Source organism: Phycodurus eques, chromosome 10, assembly GCF_024500275.1.
Source record: "Phycodurus eques isolate BA_2022a chromosome 10, UOR_Pequ_1.1, whole genome shotgun sequence".
Lineage (NCBI taxonomy): Eukaryota > Metazoa > Chordata > Actinopteri > Syngnathiformes > Syngnathidae > Phycodurus > Phycodurus eques.
The window spans coordinates 22,541,160-22,564,470 of record NC_084534.1 but is presented as its reverse complement, the minus strand read 5'-3'; the positions used below and the strand labels follow the sequence as shown (position 1 = coordinate 22,564,470).

The 23,311-nt window shown below is 41.9% G+C and overlaps 1 protein-coding gene across 7 annotated transcripts in view; it reads left to right on the top strand.

The window, feature by feature from the left end:
- LOC133408823 (R3H domain-containing protein 2) overlaps positions 1-23,311 on the top strand; it is a 52,738-nt gene that overhangs the window by 10,370 nt on the left and 19,057 nt on the right. For 4 of the 7 annotated variants that reach the window (XM_061688085.1, XM_061688083.1, XM_061688084.1 and 1 more), the window contains exons 3-8: positions 19,023-19,184; positions 20,599-20,748; positions 20,844-21,065; positions 21,402-21,443; positions 21,912-21,998; positions 22,119-22,242. In XM_061688085.1, the coding sequence (XP_061544069.1) occupies positions 20,907-21,065; positions 21,402-21,443; positions 21,912-21,998; positions 22,119-22,242 (412 nt within the window). In that variant the 5' untranslated portion in view covers positions 19,023-19,184; positions 20,599-20,748; positions 20,844-20,906. Of the gene's footprint in view, positions 1-2,681; positions 3,301-19,022; positions 19,222-20,003; positions 20,091-20,598; positions 20,749-20,843; positions 21,066-21,401; positions 21,444-21,911; positions 21,999-22,118; positions 22,243-23,311 lie in introns of those variants that run through there. The other 3 variants (XM_061688081.1, XM_061688080.1, XM_061688082.1) reach the window with 3 other exon arrangements.

The window sequence follows — 23,311 nt, the reverse complement described above, 5'->3', positions numbered from 1 at the left end:
CCGGATACAAGCGGCCGAAATGAGTTTCCTCCGCAGGGTGTCCGGGCTCTCCCTTAGAGATAGGGTGAGAAGCTCGGTCATCCGAGAGGATCTCGGAGTAGAGCCGCTGCTCCTACGCATTGAGAGGAGCCAGATGAGGTGGCTGGGGCATCTGATTCGGATGCCTCCCGGACGCCTCCCTGGTGAGGTGTTCCGGGCACGTCCCACCGGGAGGAGACCCCGGGGACGACCCAGGACACGCTGGAGAGACTACGTCCTTCGGCTGGCCTGGGAACGCCTCGGGATCCCTCCGGAAGAGCTGGATGAAGTGGCTGGGGAGAGGGAAGTCTGGGCGTCCCTGCTAAAGCTACTGCCCCCGCGACCCGACCCGGATAAGCGGTAGAAAATGGATGGATGGATGGATGCATGACACAGTGGAACTTCTAAGGTCGAACACACGTCCATTACTAACCTACGGTCATGCAGTAGGAAAGTCATAATTGCAGTATATTTATATGAAAAACACTTCTAGGCTGTAAATAGAAAACAATCAAATGAAAATAGTATGGCATTAACTGTGTGTTTTTCACATGTTCAACACCCCTCACACATTTCATATTTAACTCATTTAACGTTAACTAGTGTCATATGTATAAAATGAAATCAACCACTCGTAATGTGAAATCTTACATTAGACACAACATATTTTCATCACAAATGACAAGCCAATGGCAGCAAACCAGTTGGCAGCTAGCTTGCTAGTGGCTAATACGTGAAGCTTCGGTCAGTACACTGCTTCATCTTGTTAAACAGCACAAACAGATGGACTCAAAACATGACACTAGAATGTGCGTTGATTAAATTAATCCAACGTTAGATCAATATTTGAAAGTTTAATGTATTATGTGGTAATGATGATTTTACTTTTTAAATGGTTTTTAATCTAGAGACCACTGCTGCCTGTTAAGGGACGCTGTACGCAGCGCTGAACTGTTGATCTGCGGTATCTCTGGCCACTGATCCTCACTTAGTGCCTCTCTTCTTTATCCATCCTCCTCCTTTCTAAGCCTTTCACATCTCTGTTTTGCTGTCCCACGAAAGACTTGAAGTGCCCGCATGCAAAAGACGTGGCTCAGCTCACTCTGGCGACGCATTAGATGGCATTAGTGCTGTCCACTTCATCCCTGGTCATGTGGCCGACCTGAGATTTCCCAGGCTATTTTGTGAGGACAGCTGTCAAATATGCAACCCATGCTTGTTGTTGCCGTCAATTTAAAGATCTGGCTACCCTTCCCGAGTTCCCTTTTGAATCTAATCTTGACTTTAGGCTAGTATTCGTTGTTTAAAGATTGCACCCTGCCCTTGGAAATGATATATTGTACTGTCCCAACATAACCCCTCTATGTAAGAAGAATGAATATAGTTGGAAAGATGCGTCGGATGGAAATCTCTTAAAAACAGTGTCTGTGACCCAACCACTCTATAAGTGAAAATGGATGGATGAATATCTGAATAATCTACTTCTACACTAATTAAATATTTTTATTTAATTTAATTATTTATTTAATTAATCTTTGGCAAACAGTTTAGCAATTATTAATTTCGGATAAAACCCATTCCAGTCAATGGGTTTGAATCCCATTGGCTGCTATTTTACTAACCTATCATGCTGTGGTACCACCTGACAAGAGAAGACAGCAGCGGGCATTTTACTGAATCTCCTTGATTGAGTATGGAGAAAATTTGCGATTCATTGTTCTTTTTAACAGGATGGGAAAATCTGAATGTTCTCAGCTCCACAATAATGCTACCAGTAGGTGTTGACATAGCAGAGGTCTTTGAGGACGAAGTGTAGCTGGCATTATGTTGTTGTTCTTCAAGACACAATTCATCAACAGTCAATTCCACACAATTGACGAAATGCATAACAATTGATTAATCGATTGTTAAACAGTAGGTCTGAATATGGGAGTGTATTGTTTTTATGTTGTATCATTTTGTTAACCGCTAACATGGTTTCAAAATCATCTTGGTCGCATCATTCTTTGGTAAATCAAAGCTGGTTCTTGATGTACTTGGATCCCAAATGAAGCCTGGTTCCACGTTAGCTAACCGAAGCACAAAGCATTCATCCCTCGACGTGTACCTTATTCCGAGCTCTCTGCAGATCGTTGCTTTGATGCTGAACTTTTGACTTTCTCCTCGTAACCACTGGAGCTGCAGGGAGAACATGCAAATATGTCGTCTTGAGGGAATAAGGCTTTCCCAGCTAATGAGTTTTTTTTCTTTCATTAATTTTTACCCGCTATCTTCACTTTCATATCCCTTGTATTTTTTTTAACAGCACTGCTGCGTTTTGCCATCAGCTGTCAGCACTTAATACTAGGAAAGAGAAGTTCCCATCAGTCATCAGCCTCTTTGACACAGTGATCCTGTCATTCAGCAGCCTCTGCGTTTTATACCAAACCCACTGAAGCGGTATAATGCCCCAACTGTACATTTTCATGCGGCATCCTGCTGTCAGATAATTTAGATGTGTGATGACTGGCGTATGAAATATTATTGCTGTCAATTTAGAAGTGAGAGTCTGGATTTAAACTTCACATTCCTGTCTTGACATTGTGGAACGGCTCTGATACTACCTCAGAAGCTGCTTTTACTGTTAGTGTGAAAGGGGATTGACCAGTCGTGACTAGTTTTTAAAAAAAAAAAATAATAATAATAATAAAAACAAAAATAAAGTATTTCACATCCAAAGCCGCATTGGTGACTGATTCGTGTAGCCTTTTAAAACAGCTGTGGTTCTCGCAAGCCTGTCGCTTGACTGTCACTGCAATTATGTTGTAGCACAGAGGGGCAAAATATCAAACAAGATGAGAGAGAGAGAGAGAGAGAGAGAGAGGGAGAGAGAGAGGAAAATAATGCACGCAGAAGGGAGGAGGGTTTTCAAGAGACGGGAGTGGTGCGAGCGGTGCACATGATGGCATGAGAGTGGGAAAGAGCCAGCCAGCAAGGATTTTTATGTCCTGGTGCATGTGTGAGTTTCATTGGGGGGGAAAAAAACAGACACCTCTCAACATTAGAACAAGAAAAGTTGTATTAAGGAGAAAGTAGAATGAGCTGAACTTGTCTTAAACTCGCAGCCCCCGTCCCCAAAAAATGGATTTCATCACGCTTTACCGTTTAGCATCGAGAGTTCATTCTGATCCAGAGCTGCTTTTCTTTGTGCCGTTATGCTTTTTCTGTGAGTAAAAAAACAACAACTACAGCCTGTCCTGATCCAACTTGGCTGGCGATCCATTGAGATGACTTCTTCATACAGTAAGCATGTTTTGTCTCTGGGTTATCTGTTGTGAAATGAAGCTATAGTCCCAGTTTGTATATATTGGCGCATGAATTTATGCCTCGGTAACCGCTATAAGCATGGCGTGATATAATGTGAATTTTTTTTTTCTTTTGTAAAGTTCTGCTGTCAGTTTATTCACTTATGCCTTGTAACTTTTTATCAGTCTGATACAATTGGAATGATCAGTAACTGGCGAACCGGATTGTTAACGCAAGCTATGAATCACATTCGGATACTGCCGTCTTGATGACTCCCGTTAATTTGAGGCTACTTAAATGCCGAGGTAATGAGGAATTCCCTTCCACTATGTCCCCTTGTGGGTGGAGGACGGTTGGCGGAGGTGGTCACAGCGCAAGCAGGCAGCGCTGCAACGGCGTCACATTAAGGAGCGAGGGGAGGGGTCTAGCGATGAGGGGCAACCTAGTCGCTTACATAAGGCTGCGTGTGGGAAGTCCTGTGTTAAGAGACCTTGACGCTTATCAACAATGATCATCATAGCTTGGAGGTACAGCAGTGGCTTGTGATCATGACAGTTTAGGTGTGCGCCACACATACTAAAATTTCATTTGATCTCCCTAAGACAATATGCATCTGCCCATCAGTATTTTCTCCGTCTGTTGCGTGAGACAGAACGTGCGGGGAGCAGTGAAACGCGAGGAGGTGAGCAAGAGGCGACAGAAGCAGAACAGAAGAGCCCTCTTGAATAAAAAATCCGTTGCTAAAAATAGCAAAGCGTCCTCATTGACTGTTTCAGGTTGAGAAGACCTGGCTTCGACGACCTTCTCTCCACTGATGGTTACAGCCTTGCAAAATTGGACTCACAATTTTACCTTATTATCTTTTGTTATTTTTTATTTTTTTAGTCACTTTGCCAGGATCTGCTTTATATCGTTAAGTGAAATCTGGATGATCACTATTATGGCTCTTAGAGTGGAGCTAAAAAACAAACAAAACAGAGCTGCTAAACTCATCTCATGTATCAAAATCAGATTTGCCAAATGGTGGCACTACTATAACAAGTCGAATTTACACCGATCTGATCGGCCTGATCAATATAGTCCGATAATTAGCATTTTATGCTGATCGGCTTTGCCATAATTTGCCAATCCGATCAGTGACGCCATTGATCAGCTCTGCAAAAGACATTTACTCCGCGTCGCCATCGTGTACAGTATCTTTGAACCCAAAAGCTAATTTATATTTAGCCTTGTCGCGTGTCTTTTGACGTAGTACAGTAAATATCTGACCACCAATAAAGTTATTTAAAAAAAAACATGTTGGCAGTGTGGGACAGACAACACTTTTGAGACAGACAACACGTAATGCCTGGATCAGAGTACAAGACAAATTTGGTCTTGGTCTTTCACGATTCCACGACAACGCGACGCGTGTATTATAAGAACAAAATGGGGGAAAGCGTGTGCTGGTGGTCACCCGTGCTCTGGAGATTACGATCGTTTAAGGCTGGCTTGAGGTATGTTCACATTAACAATTAATAATAATAACAAACGTTATGCAGCGTAGCAAGCTAGTGCTACAACTAACGGTTGTAAGTAAACATGCCAGCATTCTGTCGAATCATGCTCTAAAGGTTTGGTGTGTGTGAAGTAATTTCATTATAATAAAGTAATTACAGTAAGTTAGGACCCATTATTTACGTAATGTTCTAATGTTGGTTTGACCTGACTGATTAGAATACATTACCTGACTAGAGCAGTGATTTCCAACCTTTATGGAGCCAAGGCACATATTTTACAATTGAAAAATCTCACGGCACACCAACAAACAAAAATGTCACAAAAAGTGGATATATTAATTACTGCATGTACTTCCTGCCATCTATTAGAAGACCATTCATTTGTTCTGTCTGTCACTATGCCTCACTGGCATAAATAGATGAACAAAGATACATTTATTGTAAATATAATTTTTTGAACAATTAAGTATACAAGTATATGCAGTAAATGGAAAAAGTCATTTAAATAGACCCATCGCTCCATCTTGTGATTGGATCGGTTATCGTTTTTTTAAACTCAATGATTGGTCCCAAAAATCCTGATCGTGTACAGCCTAAGAACCAGCGGAATTTTTTTTAATTGAATGTTGTAGTATCAAAAAGCAATTAGTCATGTAAAGCCATATGTAGCTGGACATATAAACCACACTTATCTGTTACATAATACAGTGCAATCTCCAAAGTTGAACACAAGCTGTTTTATGACACGGTTTGACAAAATTTCCTATTGACATTATATTTGGAATAACTACTGTGTAAAACCCTTAACAGTACAATTTTTTAACTACAATTGTTACACAAAGCAGACATTAATACTATAATATGAGTATAACCCCAATTCCAATGAAGGTGGGACATTGTGTTAAACATAAATAAAAACAGAATACAATGCTTTGCAAATCATTCTACTTATATTTAATTGAATACGCTACAAAGACAATATATTTAATGTTCAAACTGATAAACTTAATTGTTTTTAGCAAATAATCATTAACTTAAAATTTTATGGCTGCAACATGTTCCAAAAAAGATGGGACAGGTGGCAAAAAAGCCTGAGAAAGTTGAGGAATGCTCAAACACGTTTGGAACATCCCACCGGTGAACAGGCTAATTGGGAACAGGTGGGTGCCATAATTGGGTATAAAAGGAGCTTCCCTGAATTGCTCAGTCATTCACAAGCAAAGATGGGGCGAGGTTCACCTCTTTGTGAACAAGTGCGTGAGAAAATATTCGAACAGTTTAAGGACAACTACAATTCCAATTCCAATTAACAATTGCAAGGAATTTAGGATTTCATCATCTACGGTCCATAATATCATCAAAAGGTTCAGAGAATTTGGAGAAATCACTGCATGTAAGTGGCAAGGCCGAAAACCAACATTGAATGCCCGTGACCTTTGATCCCTCAAACGGCACTGCATCAAAAACCGACATCAATATGTAAAGGATATCACCGCATGGGCTCAGGAACACTTCAGAAAACCAATGTCAGTAAATATAGTTCGGCGCTACATCCGTAAGTGCAACTTGAAAGTCTACTATGCAAAGTAAAAGCCATTTATCAACAACACCCAGAAACGCCGCAGGTTTCTCTTGGCCCGAGCTCATCTAAGATGGACTGATGAAAAGTGGAAAAGTGTTCTGTGGTCCGACGAGTCCACATTTCAAATTGTTATTGGAAATTGTGGACGTCTTGTCCTCCGGCCCAAAGAGGAAAAGAACCATACGGACTGTTACGGACACAAAGTTCAAAAGCCAGCATCAGTGCCAAACCACATTCTGCACGTCTTACAACAGCGTGGCTTCGTAGTAAAATAGTGCGGGTACTAGACTGGCCTGCCTGCAGTCCAGACCTGTCTCCCATTGGAAATGTGTGGCGCATTATGAAGCGTAAAATACGACAACGGAGACCCCGGACTGTTGAACAGCTGAAGCTGTACATCAAGCAAGAATGGGAAAGAATTTCACCTGCAAAGCTTCAACAATTAGTGTCCTCAGTTCCCAAACGTTTTTTGAATGTTGTTAAAAGAAAAGGTGATGTAACACAGTGGTAAACATGACCCTGTCCCAGCTTTTTGGAACGTTTTGCAGCCATAAAATTCCAAGTTAATGATTATTTGCTAAAAACAATAAAGTTTATCAGTTTGAACATGAAATGTCTTTGTCGTGTATTCAATTAAATATAGGTTGAACATGATTTGCAAATCATTGTATTCTGTTTTTATTTGTTTAAAACAATGTCCCAACTTCATTGGAATTGGGGTTGTACATTAGTACAACCATAAAAACGCGCTTTAATATGCTTAACTTTAATTATGAATGGGGATTGGTTAATAAAGATTTTGTCACTAATGCATCCCTTGCACATCTTTAATGTGCAATACTTCTAATGACCTTTAATGTAATTTAAAATGTTAAAACAACACACGCTTTACCCTTTGATCAAAAGTGACGAACGCCTGGCAGCTAGCCAGCCTGCTCCTAGTTAGCTAGCACCTTTTGCTAGAAGATAATTTAATAGCCTATGGCTTCACTCTTTCTTGCCGGACAGCACGCAGATGAAACTCGAATGCACATCAGTCATCAGATGATCAAAATCAAAGGTCTTTGATCTTAATTGTTTCTCCATACAGGCTGAGAAAACACACTTGATCTTTTCTTCTTCCTCCTCTCAGCACTGTCATTTCCGGAGAAGGTGATGTGTACAAATCAGTACAAATCACATTGTTCCTGAAAATTTCAATAGTTTATTAATTAAAAAACAACAACTTTGCACTATTGCTTTCCAGGTAGTTGGGCCTCCTGCATACTAATTGCCAGTGCGTGGGAAAAAGACCGAGCACAAAAGAGAGATGTTCAAGAGGCAGAGGGAAGGGTGGGGAGCAAAAAAATCAATGGCAACCTCCGGAGTAACTTACTGCTGTAATTGCCTTTTAAGTCAGAAGGTTTACACTGTCTCACCTGGAGCCTGGAAGAAACCTTCACACCAGGGTCATTCAGCCAGTCCAGAATGGGCTGGGTGAGTTAAGGCGGGTTTCAATTTGGCCTACTCACTTTTGATTACAATTTTCATCGGGTGACATTAGTCTTGCAGTGTAACGCTCAATTGGCAGCTCTCAATGAGTCAAACAAAGCAGTAATTCAGTTGGCTGTGATAATCATTGCAAAGTTGAAGCAGAGTTACACCTAGACTGTCCAAACCGGGGGACTTTTCAACCTTTTGTGGTTTGTATGGTTTATGCATTTGTCCATGCCCCCAAATCAGAGCAAATAGTTGCAATTTCAGGTCACTGCTTGTATCTAGGACTTAATAGTTCAGAGAATGGATTGAAAGTCACGAACAACTCGAAAGTATACAGAGGCAGGCAGAGGTTTTTGGGTGTGGTTAGTTCGTTTTTGTTACAGGCAATCCCGCAGGTAACCCTCACCCTGTAACCACACAGTCCGGTTTTCTTTGTGTTGTTGTCTGAATCCTGTGTAATGGATAGTTATGGTCCTGCTATTTTTGCAGCCTCCTCGCTGGCTATTTTTGGTGTGCAACTTGTCGCATTGTAAGAGTGACTTTAGTACTTTATGCTCATGCAACAAACGGTGCCTGACTTGGTGATTGGCTGGTTGCCTGATTCCTGGGTAAAGCCTGCGAGCTGGCAGGTCTCAAGCCTCCATCACTGTTGATGGGCGAGGCTGCAAGCTGTTGTGAAATGGATGCATTTGTGCATGTCATGAAAGCCACTGGTCCCCATCTGGATTTAACCAGATATAGTAACTGCAATTTTCATCATATCCCAAGGATGAGTATATGGTATGTAATTAACAATGTTGAGTTTTCCCCTGATTCACCACTACCGTGGGTGCATCTTCACAATGAATGGGCTTGGGTTCCCGCCATGGTGCTGCCAGTTTTAGGGCTGCAACAATTAATCAAATTGCTGGAATAATTCGATTCCAAAAAAAAAAGTTGAAACAAAATCTCTACCTCAAAGCTTCACCGTGATTATTTTTCCATACGGACTAATGTTACTCCAGTCGCACGGACCTCTCCTTTGTAGAAATAAATTGGTGCAATGGCGGTGGGCCAGGAGGAAAGAGTCCGTAAAAGACAGAGATTGTCCAAATTTTGGGATCATTTTACTTACCAAGGAAAATGAAAGGGCAGTGTGTACCACAACATCACGTCTACATTTGCCACCAGGAGGAAACGTATCAATGTTAGCTAATTTACTATAGCCTACCATTGCTAGTTAGAACATATTGTAATGCCCCATGCAAGTGGTCAAGGATAGATACGGCCGCTGGTGCACTTTCATTCACTTTATTGAACAAACGGCACAAAAAAAAACACATTCAAGTCACTCAACACGCAGACTGCTTAACGGGTTCGCCAGTTAACAGCTAGCCAACTCTCCACTCTCATTTGCTGATGCACACATCACTCACCATGCCAGGCCCCACCTTTTAAAGCCATGCTCATTCAAAGTCATCAATACTACAGTAGAACGTTAAAATGGCGACCCCAAGTGGACAGAAATAATGCAACCTACGTGCATGTTGTTATGATTAATCATGCAAATACATTTTATCTGATAATCAGTAAAATACATAATTCTACAAATATTGGATAGCTTCAGTCCTAATGAGTACATGGCATTTAATGACCATTTTACTCTTCCCCAATATTCACTGCTACTGTGGATGATATCTGCACAATGAATTGGTGTTGGGGTCCTGCCATGGTGCTGCCAGTTAATCCTAACCATTTCACCATTTAATTAACAGTTTAAAAATAATAATAATAATAATAATTCTTATGTCACATCCAATGCACAACATGTATTTTGCGCAAGGTTTACAGATGTGAATGAAGTCGCCTAGAGATGTTAATCTAAATGAATGATTGATTCTTCATTTATAAATACCATTTAAAGCAAATTGTCTTTACCTTTCATATCATTCCAGTTTGCAATTATTGCGTCCCTTAATGTCTTCATGTATAAAACCGGAGCCATAGCTCAAGGCATTTCCCCTAAATTTTAACCAATGCAGGCGAAAATCCAACAGTTGTCTGGCCGTATACACACTGGTTCTCGGAGACAAAGCATTTCTTCATGTTTAAAGATGGCTGCGCTATTCTATTTTCTTTACAGTTGACCATAGGAGTTCATCCATCACACTCGAATCTACATCGCAGTGTGTGCGCTATGGTGGGACTGATAGGCGCTCAATGACTGATCTGTGTTGTGTTGGGCAGCAGGCAGTTTACAGCAGTTCTAAGTGTGAATAATTTTGTTAAAAAACAAAACAAAAAAGGAAAGGCAGTGGCATTTTTAATATGCAAGGATAAATGTTCAAGCAGTGTGCATATGAACACTGTCAATATGCAGCAATTTTTTTACTCATGCATTATTCATAAACCTGTAGGTCAGAAAATTTGGATGTATGTGAGAATTACCTTGGTAACCACAGACTGTAATGTCACGAGGGATCAAACTGTCAAGTGACTTTGTGTGTGAATGCATCTTAAATTATTGTTCTGAATGGTACAAGGCTGTCGGCGTGTGAAGAAGCTGCACATTTTAATGACTATTTGTGAATGAATCGCATTCCAATTACTCTGTAAGTCTCATTAAGTTCGGGGGATCTTCAAGCCATGTTTGGTGGGCACGTGCGCTTTTGTTTTTGTCTGTGCCGTTTAGCCGCGTCGTTAAGTGTGTCCCCCCTTCTCCCGATGGTGTAAGTCTATGTTAAACACAGTACCCTTTGATAACGGAATTGGGGAAAGGAGAAGGTAGGTGAGTACATGAGGGGATCGTGAGAGTGAGGAAGGGAGTGAAAAATACGGGGGTGTTGAGGGATATGGCTGGATTTCTCTTGGCGACAGAGCCTGTTGCCATGGATCTGGTCCTATCATTGGCGGAGGGCTGGTCCAATCACTTAACAGCACAGATTGTTTCATCATTGAGAAGTTTTTCCCTCTCTCTTCCTGTCTCACTCGTGAGCTGCCTCTCTGCCGTCTTTCTCACGTCCTAATGGCTGCCCAGAAAGACTGAAATAGAAGTTGTCATTTTTGAAAATTAACTAAAGAGGGTACTGTATGAAATAGAACTGTTTTTTTGGGTTTTTTTTTTTGTGAATGACGTTTTGCAGGTGATACAAGTTCATATTTATTCCAACTGATGATCAGTACTCCCGTGAGGTCGTTGGCACAGACTGCAGTGTATGAAACGGAAGAAAATGTGAACGGACCCGCTTGCTTGCTTTCAGCTGGTCCTCTGTTTACGATGGTGCAGACATTGTCCTCTGAAAAAGTATTGGCCCCCTACTCAAACTCAAATTTTTGTATAGTTTTCCCACTTTAAGATCATCAAACAAATGTTAATATCAGACAAATATAACCCAATTGTACTTAAAATGCTGTTTTTAAAAATTATGATTGCACTTTTTTTTCACCTATTCAGTTACCTTGCCCTGTGTGAAAAAGTAATGGCCCCCTAATCCTAATAACTGGTTGGGCCATCCTCAGCAGCAACAACTGAAATCAAGCATTTTCTATAACTGGCAATGAGTCTTTCACATCTCTGTGGAGATATTTTGGCCCACTCTTCCTTGCAGAATTTTTTTAATTCAGCAAAAATGGAGAGTTTTTGAGCATGAACTGCCTTTTTAATGTCATGCAACAACATTTCAATTGGATTCAAGTCTGGACTTTGACTAGGCCACTCCAAAACCTTCATTTATTTTTTATTTTTAAGCCATACAGAAGTTTACTTGCTGGTTGGTTTTGGATCATTATCCTGGTGCAGAACCCAAGTGTGCTTCAGCTTGAGGTCACAAACTGATGGCTGAACATTCTCCTTCAGGATTTTCTGTTAAAGAGCAGAATTCATGGTTCCATCAATCAAAGCAACTTGTCCAGGTCCTGAAGGAGCAAAGCAGCCCAAGACCATCACACTACCACCACCATGTTTCACTGTTGGTAGGATGTTCTTTTTCTGCAATGGTGTGCAGATTTACCCCAGATGTAAAGAGACAGACACCTTCCAAAAAGCTCAACTTTCATTTTGTCAGTCCATATAATAGTCTCCCAAATGTCTTGGGAATCATTATTTATTTATGTATTTTTTTTGCAAAAGTAAGATGAGCTTTTGTTCTTTTTGATCAGCAGTGGGTTTCGCCTTGGAACTCTGCCATGGATGCAATTTTTGCCCAGTCTCTTCCCTTTCTCTTAATATTTTTTTCCCCTTAGTTAATGAAATTACAATTTAAAAAAAAAAAAAAAAAGCATTTTAAGTTTACTAAATAATATACAGTGGTACCTTGACTTAGCTTGGCTTGTGTAACACCGGGGGAACGGTGTTGGCGCTGTGCAATACTCAACAGCCTTGCTCCAGGTGAAGCGTGTAGATTCACACAACAGAGACAGTTTATTATGTTCGCTAGTCCGCGAGCCAAAGAGCTAGCCCGGAAGCTAACAAGCTAGTGAGTTAAGGAGGTAAACAGTTAATTAACTCACTCCACTGCGGCAACATCGTTTAAAACGTCAACACCTTGCTCCAAGTTGATGTGTGTGTTAGTCTCCGGTTAACACACAAACTGGAAAGTTAACTGTTTATCATGTTCGCTAGCCCACAAGTTCACAGCTCACTCCACCGTGGAGACGTGGTTTAAAATGTCAGAGCGTCGCTCCGAGTTGTTGTGTGTGTTAGTCCTCAATTAACATAGAAAAGTTAACTCTTTATTAGCCATAGCCTTAGCGGCACGTTATTCTACTACTCTTACTTACTACTATCTAGCGCCTTCAACGGACTGACCACAGAGTCTTGCAGCTGGAGGGTGGGCCTTATTTCTCATGATTTCAGAGGCATGAAAAAACAATATTATCATCGGTTATCGTGATAGTTTTTGGGAAAATATGTCGTCCTAAAAAAATTATCGTGGCACTTTCAGCCATTTATTGAACAGGAAAAACAGTCACAAATACAAAATGAGAATACTCGCAAGGACTCCAGCCAACACAATATTATGGTACGGCACTATGAACAGGAATTACACATTCTATTATCAGTTTACCAGTTTATTTCTTTGTATTCTCTTTTGCTATATTTTATACAATACACTGGTATTTTTCTTTATCAAAAAGCTTGTAAGAAAATAATTGTGTTTTGAGGGTACTGGATTCATTTCAATGGTAAAAGATTTATGTGATATACTTGTAAATCAAATGAGCTTGGTCACATAACAAACTCATAAGTCAAGGTCCCACTGTACAAATAATAACCTTACTTCAAAGTCTGTACTCTGGCATCGCATCCTCGGTTTGGCACACCTCCCAACTTCTGCACGCCCCGACAGGCAACTCTACCTAGAACTAAACATAGATCTGAACTAGAGAGAGTGGCGGTAAAAGGGAGACTTGAGGGGATCTGCAGAAAGGTATGGAGGTAGGTAGGTAGGTAAAGAGGACGGGGAGGGAAGGAGGGAGAGAATGAGTCATAGCTCGTCCCACAGGACTGAGTGGGCCGACTGTGGAGGAGGATGGCGTCAGCAGCAGGGATTGTCAGCCCTGAAGAAGATACATTAAAAGAGGAAGAAAAGGAGCGAAAGAGAGCAAACACTTTTGCAGTGGGCGGATGGAGAGAGTGGTATCGATGGGTGGGGTTGGGGGTGGGGGAGAGGGAGGGAAGGAAGGAATGAATGAAGGGGTATCCTTGTTGCATGGAAAGAGTAAGGACAAGAGGGGGTGCTTGCAAGGACATAGATGGTTCACGAGAAACCCTGTCTTCCGCTGCCATTGACCATGTATGTCGAGTTTCTGTCGTCATCTAACACGTTGCGTTGATCCGTTTGATACAAGGAAGTGTGTCATGTTGCCAAATGATGCATGTGTGTGAAATCGCGCCTGTGATGCTCAGACTGATGGGCCGTCCCCTCCAGCCCACAGAACCCCCCCGCCCAAGCTACCAGCCCACCCTCCCCCTCTCTGGGAGATTGTGCAACCGATTCAAAGGGGAATCCTCTCTGACATAGACGAGTGTGGTGCTCGCACACACACTGCAAACGCTGCTGATATATGATATACGGAGGCTCTGAGCTTGCACAAACTCGGCTGTTACCAGACATAGACACACACACACACACGGCATCCTTCACTGTGTGTGGAGAAATAACCTTGCAGTCTTTTGTGAAATGGCTTCTCTCTGACGTCAAATGGGCGAGGTGCACGGCTGAATACAGACGTGATGAATTGGGTCAAGCTGCCTGTGGATGGCTCTCCCACTGCTGTCTGTGGGTTTGTCCATGCATGCACATATAGTACCTGTTTTCTGCCTGGGCTTTAGTCGCCTTCATTCAGCCGTCAAGAGAGTACCGAAAGCCATTATTGAGTGTGACATTTCCAGCAATACTATTAACAATATAACTGATAACCTTGGCATTTCTCAATGAACAACAGTGGTCTCAAGTTTTCTTTACTTTCAGTGCCAGTGTTGTATTAGTCAAAATAATGCTGTGTGGAGAAAATGCCTTAGCAGAGGCCCGCTGAATGAAGGTGACCTCTTTAGACATGAAACTAGTTGAGACTAGGGGCATGCGGCATATGTGGTGTCAATATGGCCTATGGTAAAGATTTGAACTCTACCGAACAATTGCGATAACCGCTGTTGATGATGTCATCGAATCTGCCTCTGTGTGAAAATGGCTTCAAGCACGTCTAACTACAAAGCTGGAGGACTTTCCAACCGTACATGCGTCTACATCGAACAGTCACCCATCCTCCCTGCTTTCTCGGCTACTTGGGAACTACTGGGGGAATGCTAGGCGCTAAGCTAAAGTGCTCCACACCAGCTATGAGCTGCAGCTGGCTCGTTAGCACAACTAAACACTGTCCTTACACTGTGCGGAACCGCTCCTCTAGTCATTAATTCTCGCCTCCATGGCAGCGAATAAGCTACACTTCTCACAAGTATCGTTATTACTAAAGGACATTGAGTGGTAGCTAGTCATACGACACACTGAGCAAGAGCAGAGAACAGAAGACTGTGAAGCCATGTTAACTGCTAAGATAACTTGAAATGTAGAGTAGCGAAATACCAGAATAAGTGCTCAGGTGGTACAGTGCACTTTTAACAGATGTTTCACTGGAATCGCATCAAAGCGGAACGTAAGCAACTATGAACAACAAATTAGCTGGTAAATTTATACATGGAGAGAGAAAATACAACAGTTCCAGAGGAAGCATATGTGTTGGAAAACCGGAAATGAATCAGTATGTGTCCTCAGGTCAGCCAGTTCAAAATTTCATTGCCTTTATTTTTATTTTGCGTTTGTACTAGTGTATACTGTATATTCTCAGTTTAAAAAATCTATTTACCTTTGCTAAGGGACTGTATAATCTATTCAGATATACATTGTAATTTTTACACATTTGTATTGCATTGTAGGCTGTTACTGTGAAGGGATTCAGTTATGACATGAATTTTAGGCCATATTGCCCAGCCCTAGTTGAGACTGAATCAAATGACTCTGCTGGTTCTAGCCAAGTAGTAGTGCTCTTCATTCTGCAGTCAATTCCATACAATCTGCGGAATTCTTCAATTAATCTATTATGACAATGCAGCAATCAATTCATACAGTAAGGTGTAGAATTTGAAATGTGTATTTAATTTGAAACACTTATGTCAAAGTTTAATTTAGGTTTGCATGAGTTGTGCTACCTTAGTCAATACAAGTACACTCACAAATTCATGTTAAGGTTTCACAATCAAAATGGTGAAATCATAACAATGTAGCTGTGCATCCTGCTCCTCACTACCATCTATATCTCCAAACTGTTAGTACATCTAAATATACATGTTTTGAAGCAAATAGTTCTGTGTACTGTGCTGGAATCACTTGCATAGTCATTACAAAGGGAGCTGCAGAACTAATCGTGCTAACCCTTGGCAAGCTAGGATCTAGCATTAAGGTAGCACCTGAATGAATGCGTATTTTTGTACACTTTGTGTGCAATGTTGTGCATTGGTTTATGTAAGTCTCGTTGGAAATCAAATATGCATAATGCAAGGCAAAATGAGTTTAAATGACTCTTGCTCCTGGTTTCTATTTGCGCACCCTGACTGGCTATAAGTAAATTATTTACAGAGTGGAATTTTAAATGAGATGCGCCATGAAAGCAGTAGATTCATCAGGAGTTATTTGTGCCATCCACTGGTTACAAAAGCTGCTTTGCTTCATGTATTAGTCAGTTGAAGGAACATTTGCTTGTTCTATAGTGATTGAGATGAAGTGCTGTCTCTTCCTGAAGAATTCCTTCTCATTTCTCTAACTCACCCCACTACTAACTATTGCTCAGTCCCTGACCCAGCTCGACCTGTTGTGGCTAAATCTGACAGTGAGCTCATACCACAAACAAAATCTGTATGCGACTGTAAGACCCAACACACAAATGTGCCTAAAGTAGCCCCGATACACAATGCTATCTCTTTCAACAAGTATGACTACATGGATGCTCACGCAAATCCAGTGTTTCATCCCAGCCAAGCATCCTTTGGTGTGGAAACTTGACACACTGGGCAGGGCAGCTTGGCCTCTGTGCCTCAGCTGGTTGCCTGTCATCAGGAGGGTCCCATTTTTAAGTCATCAGTGCATACTGTGTGGCTGTGAAGTGGGGCAGCATGGTTTTCACTGCAGTGCTGCGACAGGGGATGAAGGGGATCTTTGTGAGGCCTTCCAGCACTCCTTTTCACATATTTAATCATATAAATTTACTCGGGCTGCCGCTATCAAATATTTTTAGACTTAAGTATTCTAACGCTCTTCTTCTTCTTCTTCTTTTCCTTTCGGCTTGTCCCTTTAGGGGTCGCCACAGCGTGTCACCCTTTTCCATGTAAGCCTATCTCCTCCATCCTCCTCTGGAACACCAACTGCCCTCATGTCTTCCCTCACGACATCCATCAACCTTCTCTTTGGTCTTCCTCTAGCTCTCTTGCCTGGCAGCTCCATCCTCATCATCCTTCTAACAATATACTCACTATTTCTCCTCTGGATGTGTCCAAACCATCGAAGTCTGACCTCTCTAACTTTGTCTCCAAAACATTGAACATTGGCTGTCCCTCTGATGAGCTCATTTCTAATTTTATCCAACCTGGTCACTCCGAGAGCGAACCTCAACATCTTAATTTCCGCCACCTCCAGCTCTGCTTCCTGTTGTCTTTTCAATGCCAAATGATAAATAAAATATAAACTAAGGGCTGTCCTCGAGCAGCTGGACTGTGATGTGAGACCTTGTCAATCAAATGATGCTGAAAATTAGTTTGCCGAACTCGACTACTGCCTGAATGTTGGTAATGTGTGCCGCTGTGGTTATGCTTTATAAACAGTTAACGTTCCCGTGTGTGTGTGTGTGTGTCTGTGTGCGTTTGTGCGCACGATGTGGGGAAAGAACACACAACTTAGAGTGCTGCCGTTTTAAAAAAATGTCGCCACGGTCGAGTGAGCTTTTTAGCTCCAGCCCTTAGCTCGTTAGCTCAGAGGCTAGCGAATGTAATCAACAGTTAACCTTCGCATCGTCCGAGTTGTGTGCATCTACGGAGCAAACGCCGTTCTGCCAGCTGCGTTGTCAGCAGCGCGGCGAGTGTTACCAAAATAACACAAATTTATCGAGTCCAGAAAAATTCCCATGTCCATTGTATGGAATGATAACCCGTCCTACTCTGCCTCTGATTGGCTAGCACCAAGACAGGATTCGTGCTTTTGAGTCGCTGTGTGTGGAAGTTCTACACACACACACACACACACACACACACACACACACACACACACACACAGAGAGCGGGTCTTAAACCATGATTCTACGACTGAATCTATGAATCTGCTTCAGGCATGCCTGCTAATCTTTATGCCTCTCAGACGCAGGGCGTACATCAAACGAGATCCCTGCAATCTAAATCCATCCGTCCATTTTCTTTACCGCTTATCCTCACTAGGGTGGCTGGCCAATTTAAAACAAAACTTTAAAATATTCAAGGAGGTATTGTCATTTGTGAAATGTTAAATTTCACACTTGAGCCTGTTCATTTTTGTAACCCTAATCGACCACCTATCAGTTTTGTGTGGTTGAGGTCCAAGAACCTTGTACAAATCTGAATGCGTACTTTACTGGTCCTTCTTATTGCTTTCATCTGTTATCAATGTGCTACGAACTGTGTATTTATTTTTGCCATCATACCCCTCCTCACTGGTACTCGTGCAACACAAATGGCCGCAGTTGAGAATGACGCCTCCATCTCCGTGGCAACCCAGTGTGCCAGTAGCTGCGAGTGTGTTGCGAGAAGCGGGCGGAGTGTGAGGAGGGAACATGAAAGAGAGTTGGGGTGAAAGAGGTGGGACTAGGTGTAGCCAGTTTATTCATAAACTCACTATTTTTACACAGTGTGGCCCGAGGACTGACATCACCGTGAGCCTTCAAATTCTACCCCAAATCTTTTGTTTTTCGGTTGGCCTTAGTGACACACAGCGAGAACTTACTTCCTGTCCATCCCTGTTATATCAGTAACTACGTATAACAAACGCTGTAACTAAATTGCTCCAGCTCGGCAGCTCCCAATTCAATGAATCTAAACATAACCATAAGAGGACGTACTGCAATGGAGATGATTTTCTTCATAAGGCAAATAGTGGGAGTCTTGTACAATCCTAGCTGTGGGCGTCACGGTCAATGCCGCTGCTTGTGACGTAGTTGCTGTAGCTTTTCCCGGGTTCTCCCCGCTCAGGGAAACCCTGCCTCGATCGTTTACTTATCTCAGACGATCCTGCAACACGCGCAGGTAATCTGCGTTTGTGCTTGCAGGCGAAGCAACCTCCCGGTATAAGCTGCATCGGCTACTCTGCGTGACTCCACAGCCAAATGTTTGTTTAGCTTGGTTTAAATGTCGTTTTCAAACATATTTTTGGATAGAAGAGACACTTGGGACGCCTTAAAAAATTGTCAGAGTGACAGATTCAGGAAATGAAGGGAGAACAAACCTGATGGAATGTGAGCCTGCTTCTTCCTCTACCCTCTCAGCTAAATTCAGCAGCAGCAAGCAGCAGAGATGCGTCACTCGGTATGTGTGTGTGTATGTTTTTGTTTGTGAGAAACATGACATAATGCGTGTCTTCCTCTTTTTTTTTGCTTTGACTATTCAGGGCTCCCAAGTGGAAGAGCGACCATGTTGCTGCACTGAGGAGCAGGGAAACACGCGAGAGGCCCCAGAGGAGCGCTGAGGTGGTGGCCGGCCGGCCCCGTTGGTGTGCCCCTCCTCCCCGACTGGCCGGCGAGCTGCTCCCCCTTCACGTCATCTGATTGCTGTAACTATATGTTCATTGGATTGCAGCATTTAACCGGGTACACTTATACTGATTTTTAATTGTGAAAGACCATGACAAGTGACGAGGGAAAAAAATCAGCAAGTCTATGTGCGTCTCTAAGCACAAGCTGACACACTCTCCCTATCTTACTTGCACAAGCCCCACACCTCTGCTCATTCATCCCATCACATTCAGACAGTCACTCATCTCTTCGCATTCAGACACCGTCAGTGCCCCGCAGACAATTGGAAATGGTAAAACTCTACTTGTTTCAGTGTGTCGTAATAGTATAGTGTACAAGACAAAACAAATTACAGGAGGAGAGAATGCTTTGCAATCTATTGTAGCCAACCTGCAGTTGTGTTGGATTGTTGGTAGAGTATTATAAAATCTGACTGTCTGTGAGGCCAAGAAGGTGTCTGTTATTTTGTGATTGGGTGGGTGAGGTTGGTGTGGGTGGTGATATATATATCATATATCATGATATATATATCATATAAGTACATTTTTACCCTCATTAATGTACACACAGCACCCCTTATTGACAGAAAAAAACGTAATTGTTGAACTTTTTGCTGATTTATTAAAAAAGAAAAACTGAAATATCACATAGCCATCAGTATTCAGACGCTTTGCTCTGTATTTAGTAGAAGCACCCTTTTGAGCGTTGAAGGTTCACCTTCAAACCAAGATATTGACCCTAAGCACACCGCTAAAATACCGAAGGAGTGGCTTCAGAACAACTCCGTGACTGTTCTTGAATGGCCCAGCCAGAGAACCTGACTTTAACCCAGTTGAGCATCTCTGGAAAGCTCTGAATATGGCTGCCCATCAACATTCACCAACCAACCTGACAGAACTGGAGAGGATCTGCAAGGAGGAATGGCAGACGATCCCCAAATCCAGGTGTGAAAAACATGTTGCATCATTCCGAAAAAGACTCATGGCTGTATTAGCTCAAAAGGGTGCTTCTACTAAATACAGAGCAAAGGGTCTGAATACTTATGGCTGTGTGATATTTCAGTTTTTCTTTTTTAATAAATCTACAAAAATGTCAACAATTCTTTTTTTCCCCTGTCAATATGGAGTGCTGTGTGTAAATTAATGTGGAAAAAATGAACTTAAATTATATTAGCAAATGGCTGCAATATAAAAAGAGTGAAAAATTTAAGGGGGTCTGAATACTTTCTGTACCCACTGTATATCACTCTTAGCACACTCCATATATAGCTATCAGACAATCAGGCCTTTGTTGATTTTGATGGGAAGGAAAAATGCTTAAATTAGGCTTGATTATATGTATGCGTGTACCCCACTTTAGTCTAATAAAAATGCCAGTCAATCAAGGCCTATTAATAAACAATTGAGCATCACAAATGAACTCAACGTTTTGCTCTCCATCCCAACCTTAAAGGCTTAGGCTTACTATGGCCTGCACTTCACCTCCTGCTGCAGTCCAGCCAAGTGCACTACCTTAGTGGCTTCTTCACTGCGCCTTCCTCTCCAGTGTTTCCCACCCAGTCTCACTGTAAAACGTGTACAAACGATCTGATACCACCCAGAGGTAGCTATGAATACATTCCCATATACAAACACAATTATTTTGAGTTTTTCTTTTTTTTAAATTAAAAAAAATATATATATTTTTTCTCCTTCCAGAAACTCCTGGGTCCTGCACCCAACCCCTTCCCGTCTCCCACCCTCTCCCTCTCCCAGAAGAAGATGTCAGTTAGCCCGACACCAGACATCCAGAAGGAGGGAGAGAGTGGGCCATTCATCGAGCTCTGCAGTCGAGGAAAGACCTCCCCTCAGCCACAGGGCCTCAAGGAAGGGACAGGAGAAGGTCTGGAGCCTGACGATAGCTCCTCACACGATGTACAGGTTGGGTGGAATGAACCAAATGTCCATGTACCTCTTTTCAATAGGTTTGAAAACACCATTCAGACTTTCTTTTTTTTTGGTAGACAAAATTAATTGTTAAGGTTCTGTAGATCAACTTTAGAATGATATTTTTCTCTTGGCCATAGGTAGAAGTCACACATCGTATTAGCAATACAATAATTGCTCTTCCTTTAATGCTACTCAAGTGCTCTGTTACAATTATACATCACCTTGGTTAAAGATAATACTAAAGACATTTTTACTTATACAATAGAGTCAACAACCTTTTTTTTCCCTTTTCAGTTATTGTAATCATTTCTTGAAATTGTCTTGCAGAAACGGGCTCCTAACCACAGTCATGGCAGGAAAAGGGCCAAGGTAAATTTGTCGATCTTTTTGCTTAGCTATTGGACACTCCTGCTAGTTAGTTATGCAGGCCATTGATATAACCATTCATTCAGTCATTCATTTATTTATTTATTATGGCTATGCCATAGAAATATCTAAATGTCCACCATACTTGTGAAGCGGATTGATTTAGCTCAAGCTATGCCTTAGTGGATGACTGTCGTATAGCTTTTACCATCTTAACAATTGGCTCACCCTCATTTTATTTCAGTATCCGTAATCTGCCTCAGGAAAGCAGTGTTGTAATGAGCTCTGCCGCATTTAGCCTCTGTGCGTTCGCCACGTGACACATAAGGCCATCCTCTTTCCTTGCAGAACTGCACTTTTATTTACTTATTTTTTACACCCTGTAACGCTTATTTCGTGCAACAACCATCTTTAGTCCCAACTAGCAGATACATATTAAAGAACTGGTAAAATATGTCTTCACTGTTTCAGTCTAATGCTAAACTGAAGCTGGTGAGGAGTCTGGCAGTATGTGAGGAGTCTTCTGGTCTCTTCTCCAATGATGGCCCTCCAGAATCGGTACCGTCACTCTATTTAACTTCAAATACTGAACACCTACAATCAGTTTCTGTGTCATTTTTGGTGTGCAACCCCTTGGAATTGATGCAATGTGTTTTTTTGTTGTTTTTTTTCCTCCAGGATATCATCCAGCTTCACATCAGCTGTCCATCAGACAAGGAAGAAGAGAAGTCCTCCAAGGATGAGTTTGAAAATGAAGAGAAGGAGAAGAAGGACAAGGGTCCACGGAAGATGTTATCGCGTGGTAAGTTAATTGCGGAGCCTGAACTTGAGCTAATGTGTAAACCAGGCTGGTATGACTAAAGTGTTCTCCATGCATCATGACACATCTTAACCTATTTATAATGTGAGAGACCCCACGCACAATGAGGAAAAAAATGCTACCACCACAGCAGACACATGATACCAACAACAATTGCGAGTCACCTCCTCCAAACAAAATGTCTTGTACCAAAACTGATCTGAGAGAGTCAGCACGGTGCCACATGGCATCCACACTCCCGGAAATATGTGAAAAAAAGACAGCTTAATAGTCGAAGAAGGAATAGAATTAACCAAATTGGAAGTGACCTGAAGCTTTCGTTCTATTTCACGGCACAATCACCATGTCCGTGGCTCTGGTGATCGCTGTGTTGACCACAAACGCATTAGGATTTGCAATTTTAAATATTGAACATGTTCACTGTTATGATTGTCAGCCCTGACCGTTTTCTGTGCAAGTCATGCAAAAATCATTCTTCAATAGTGGTGCACCGACACCACTTTTTTTTTCCTCTTACATTTGGGAACTCGTCAATACCAAGTACCAAACCTTTCCTGAACATGTTGTAGGTTTCATTCAAATATAACACTTTTTATAGTAACAACTTGAATAACTGCCATGTTCTTCTAGCAGTCTTGCCGTACAGTTTACTTAAATATAGCCTGTAACAAAAGGCATTTTAGTCAGTGTCTGACATTAAGCTTTTTTGAGTGGTGGCCGTTGGGGGCCACCATGAGCCAGGTTGTTGTGGTCCTGTCAGAAGAACTGGTACTGGCCCTTTATATTCATGGTATATTACGATAAATTTCAATGATTATTTCACATTTATAAATTTGTAATGGTCTAGTGTCTTTAAGGTATGTGGTGGCCCGACACAGGGCCATACTGGCGTAGGGCCATTGGGCCAGCTTTAACGTTGGACCCTTTTAGTTATAAAAACAGAACTGTTAGCAGGACATCTGAATTGATACTGTATCACATCATCGGTAGAGTGAATAAATTGTTACACCCCTAATAAAAATGTTAGAATCCGGCGTGACTGTCAGTATGC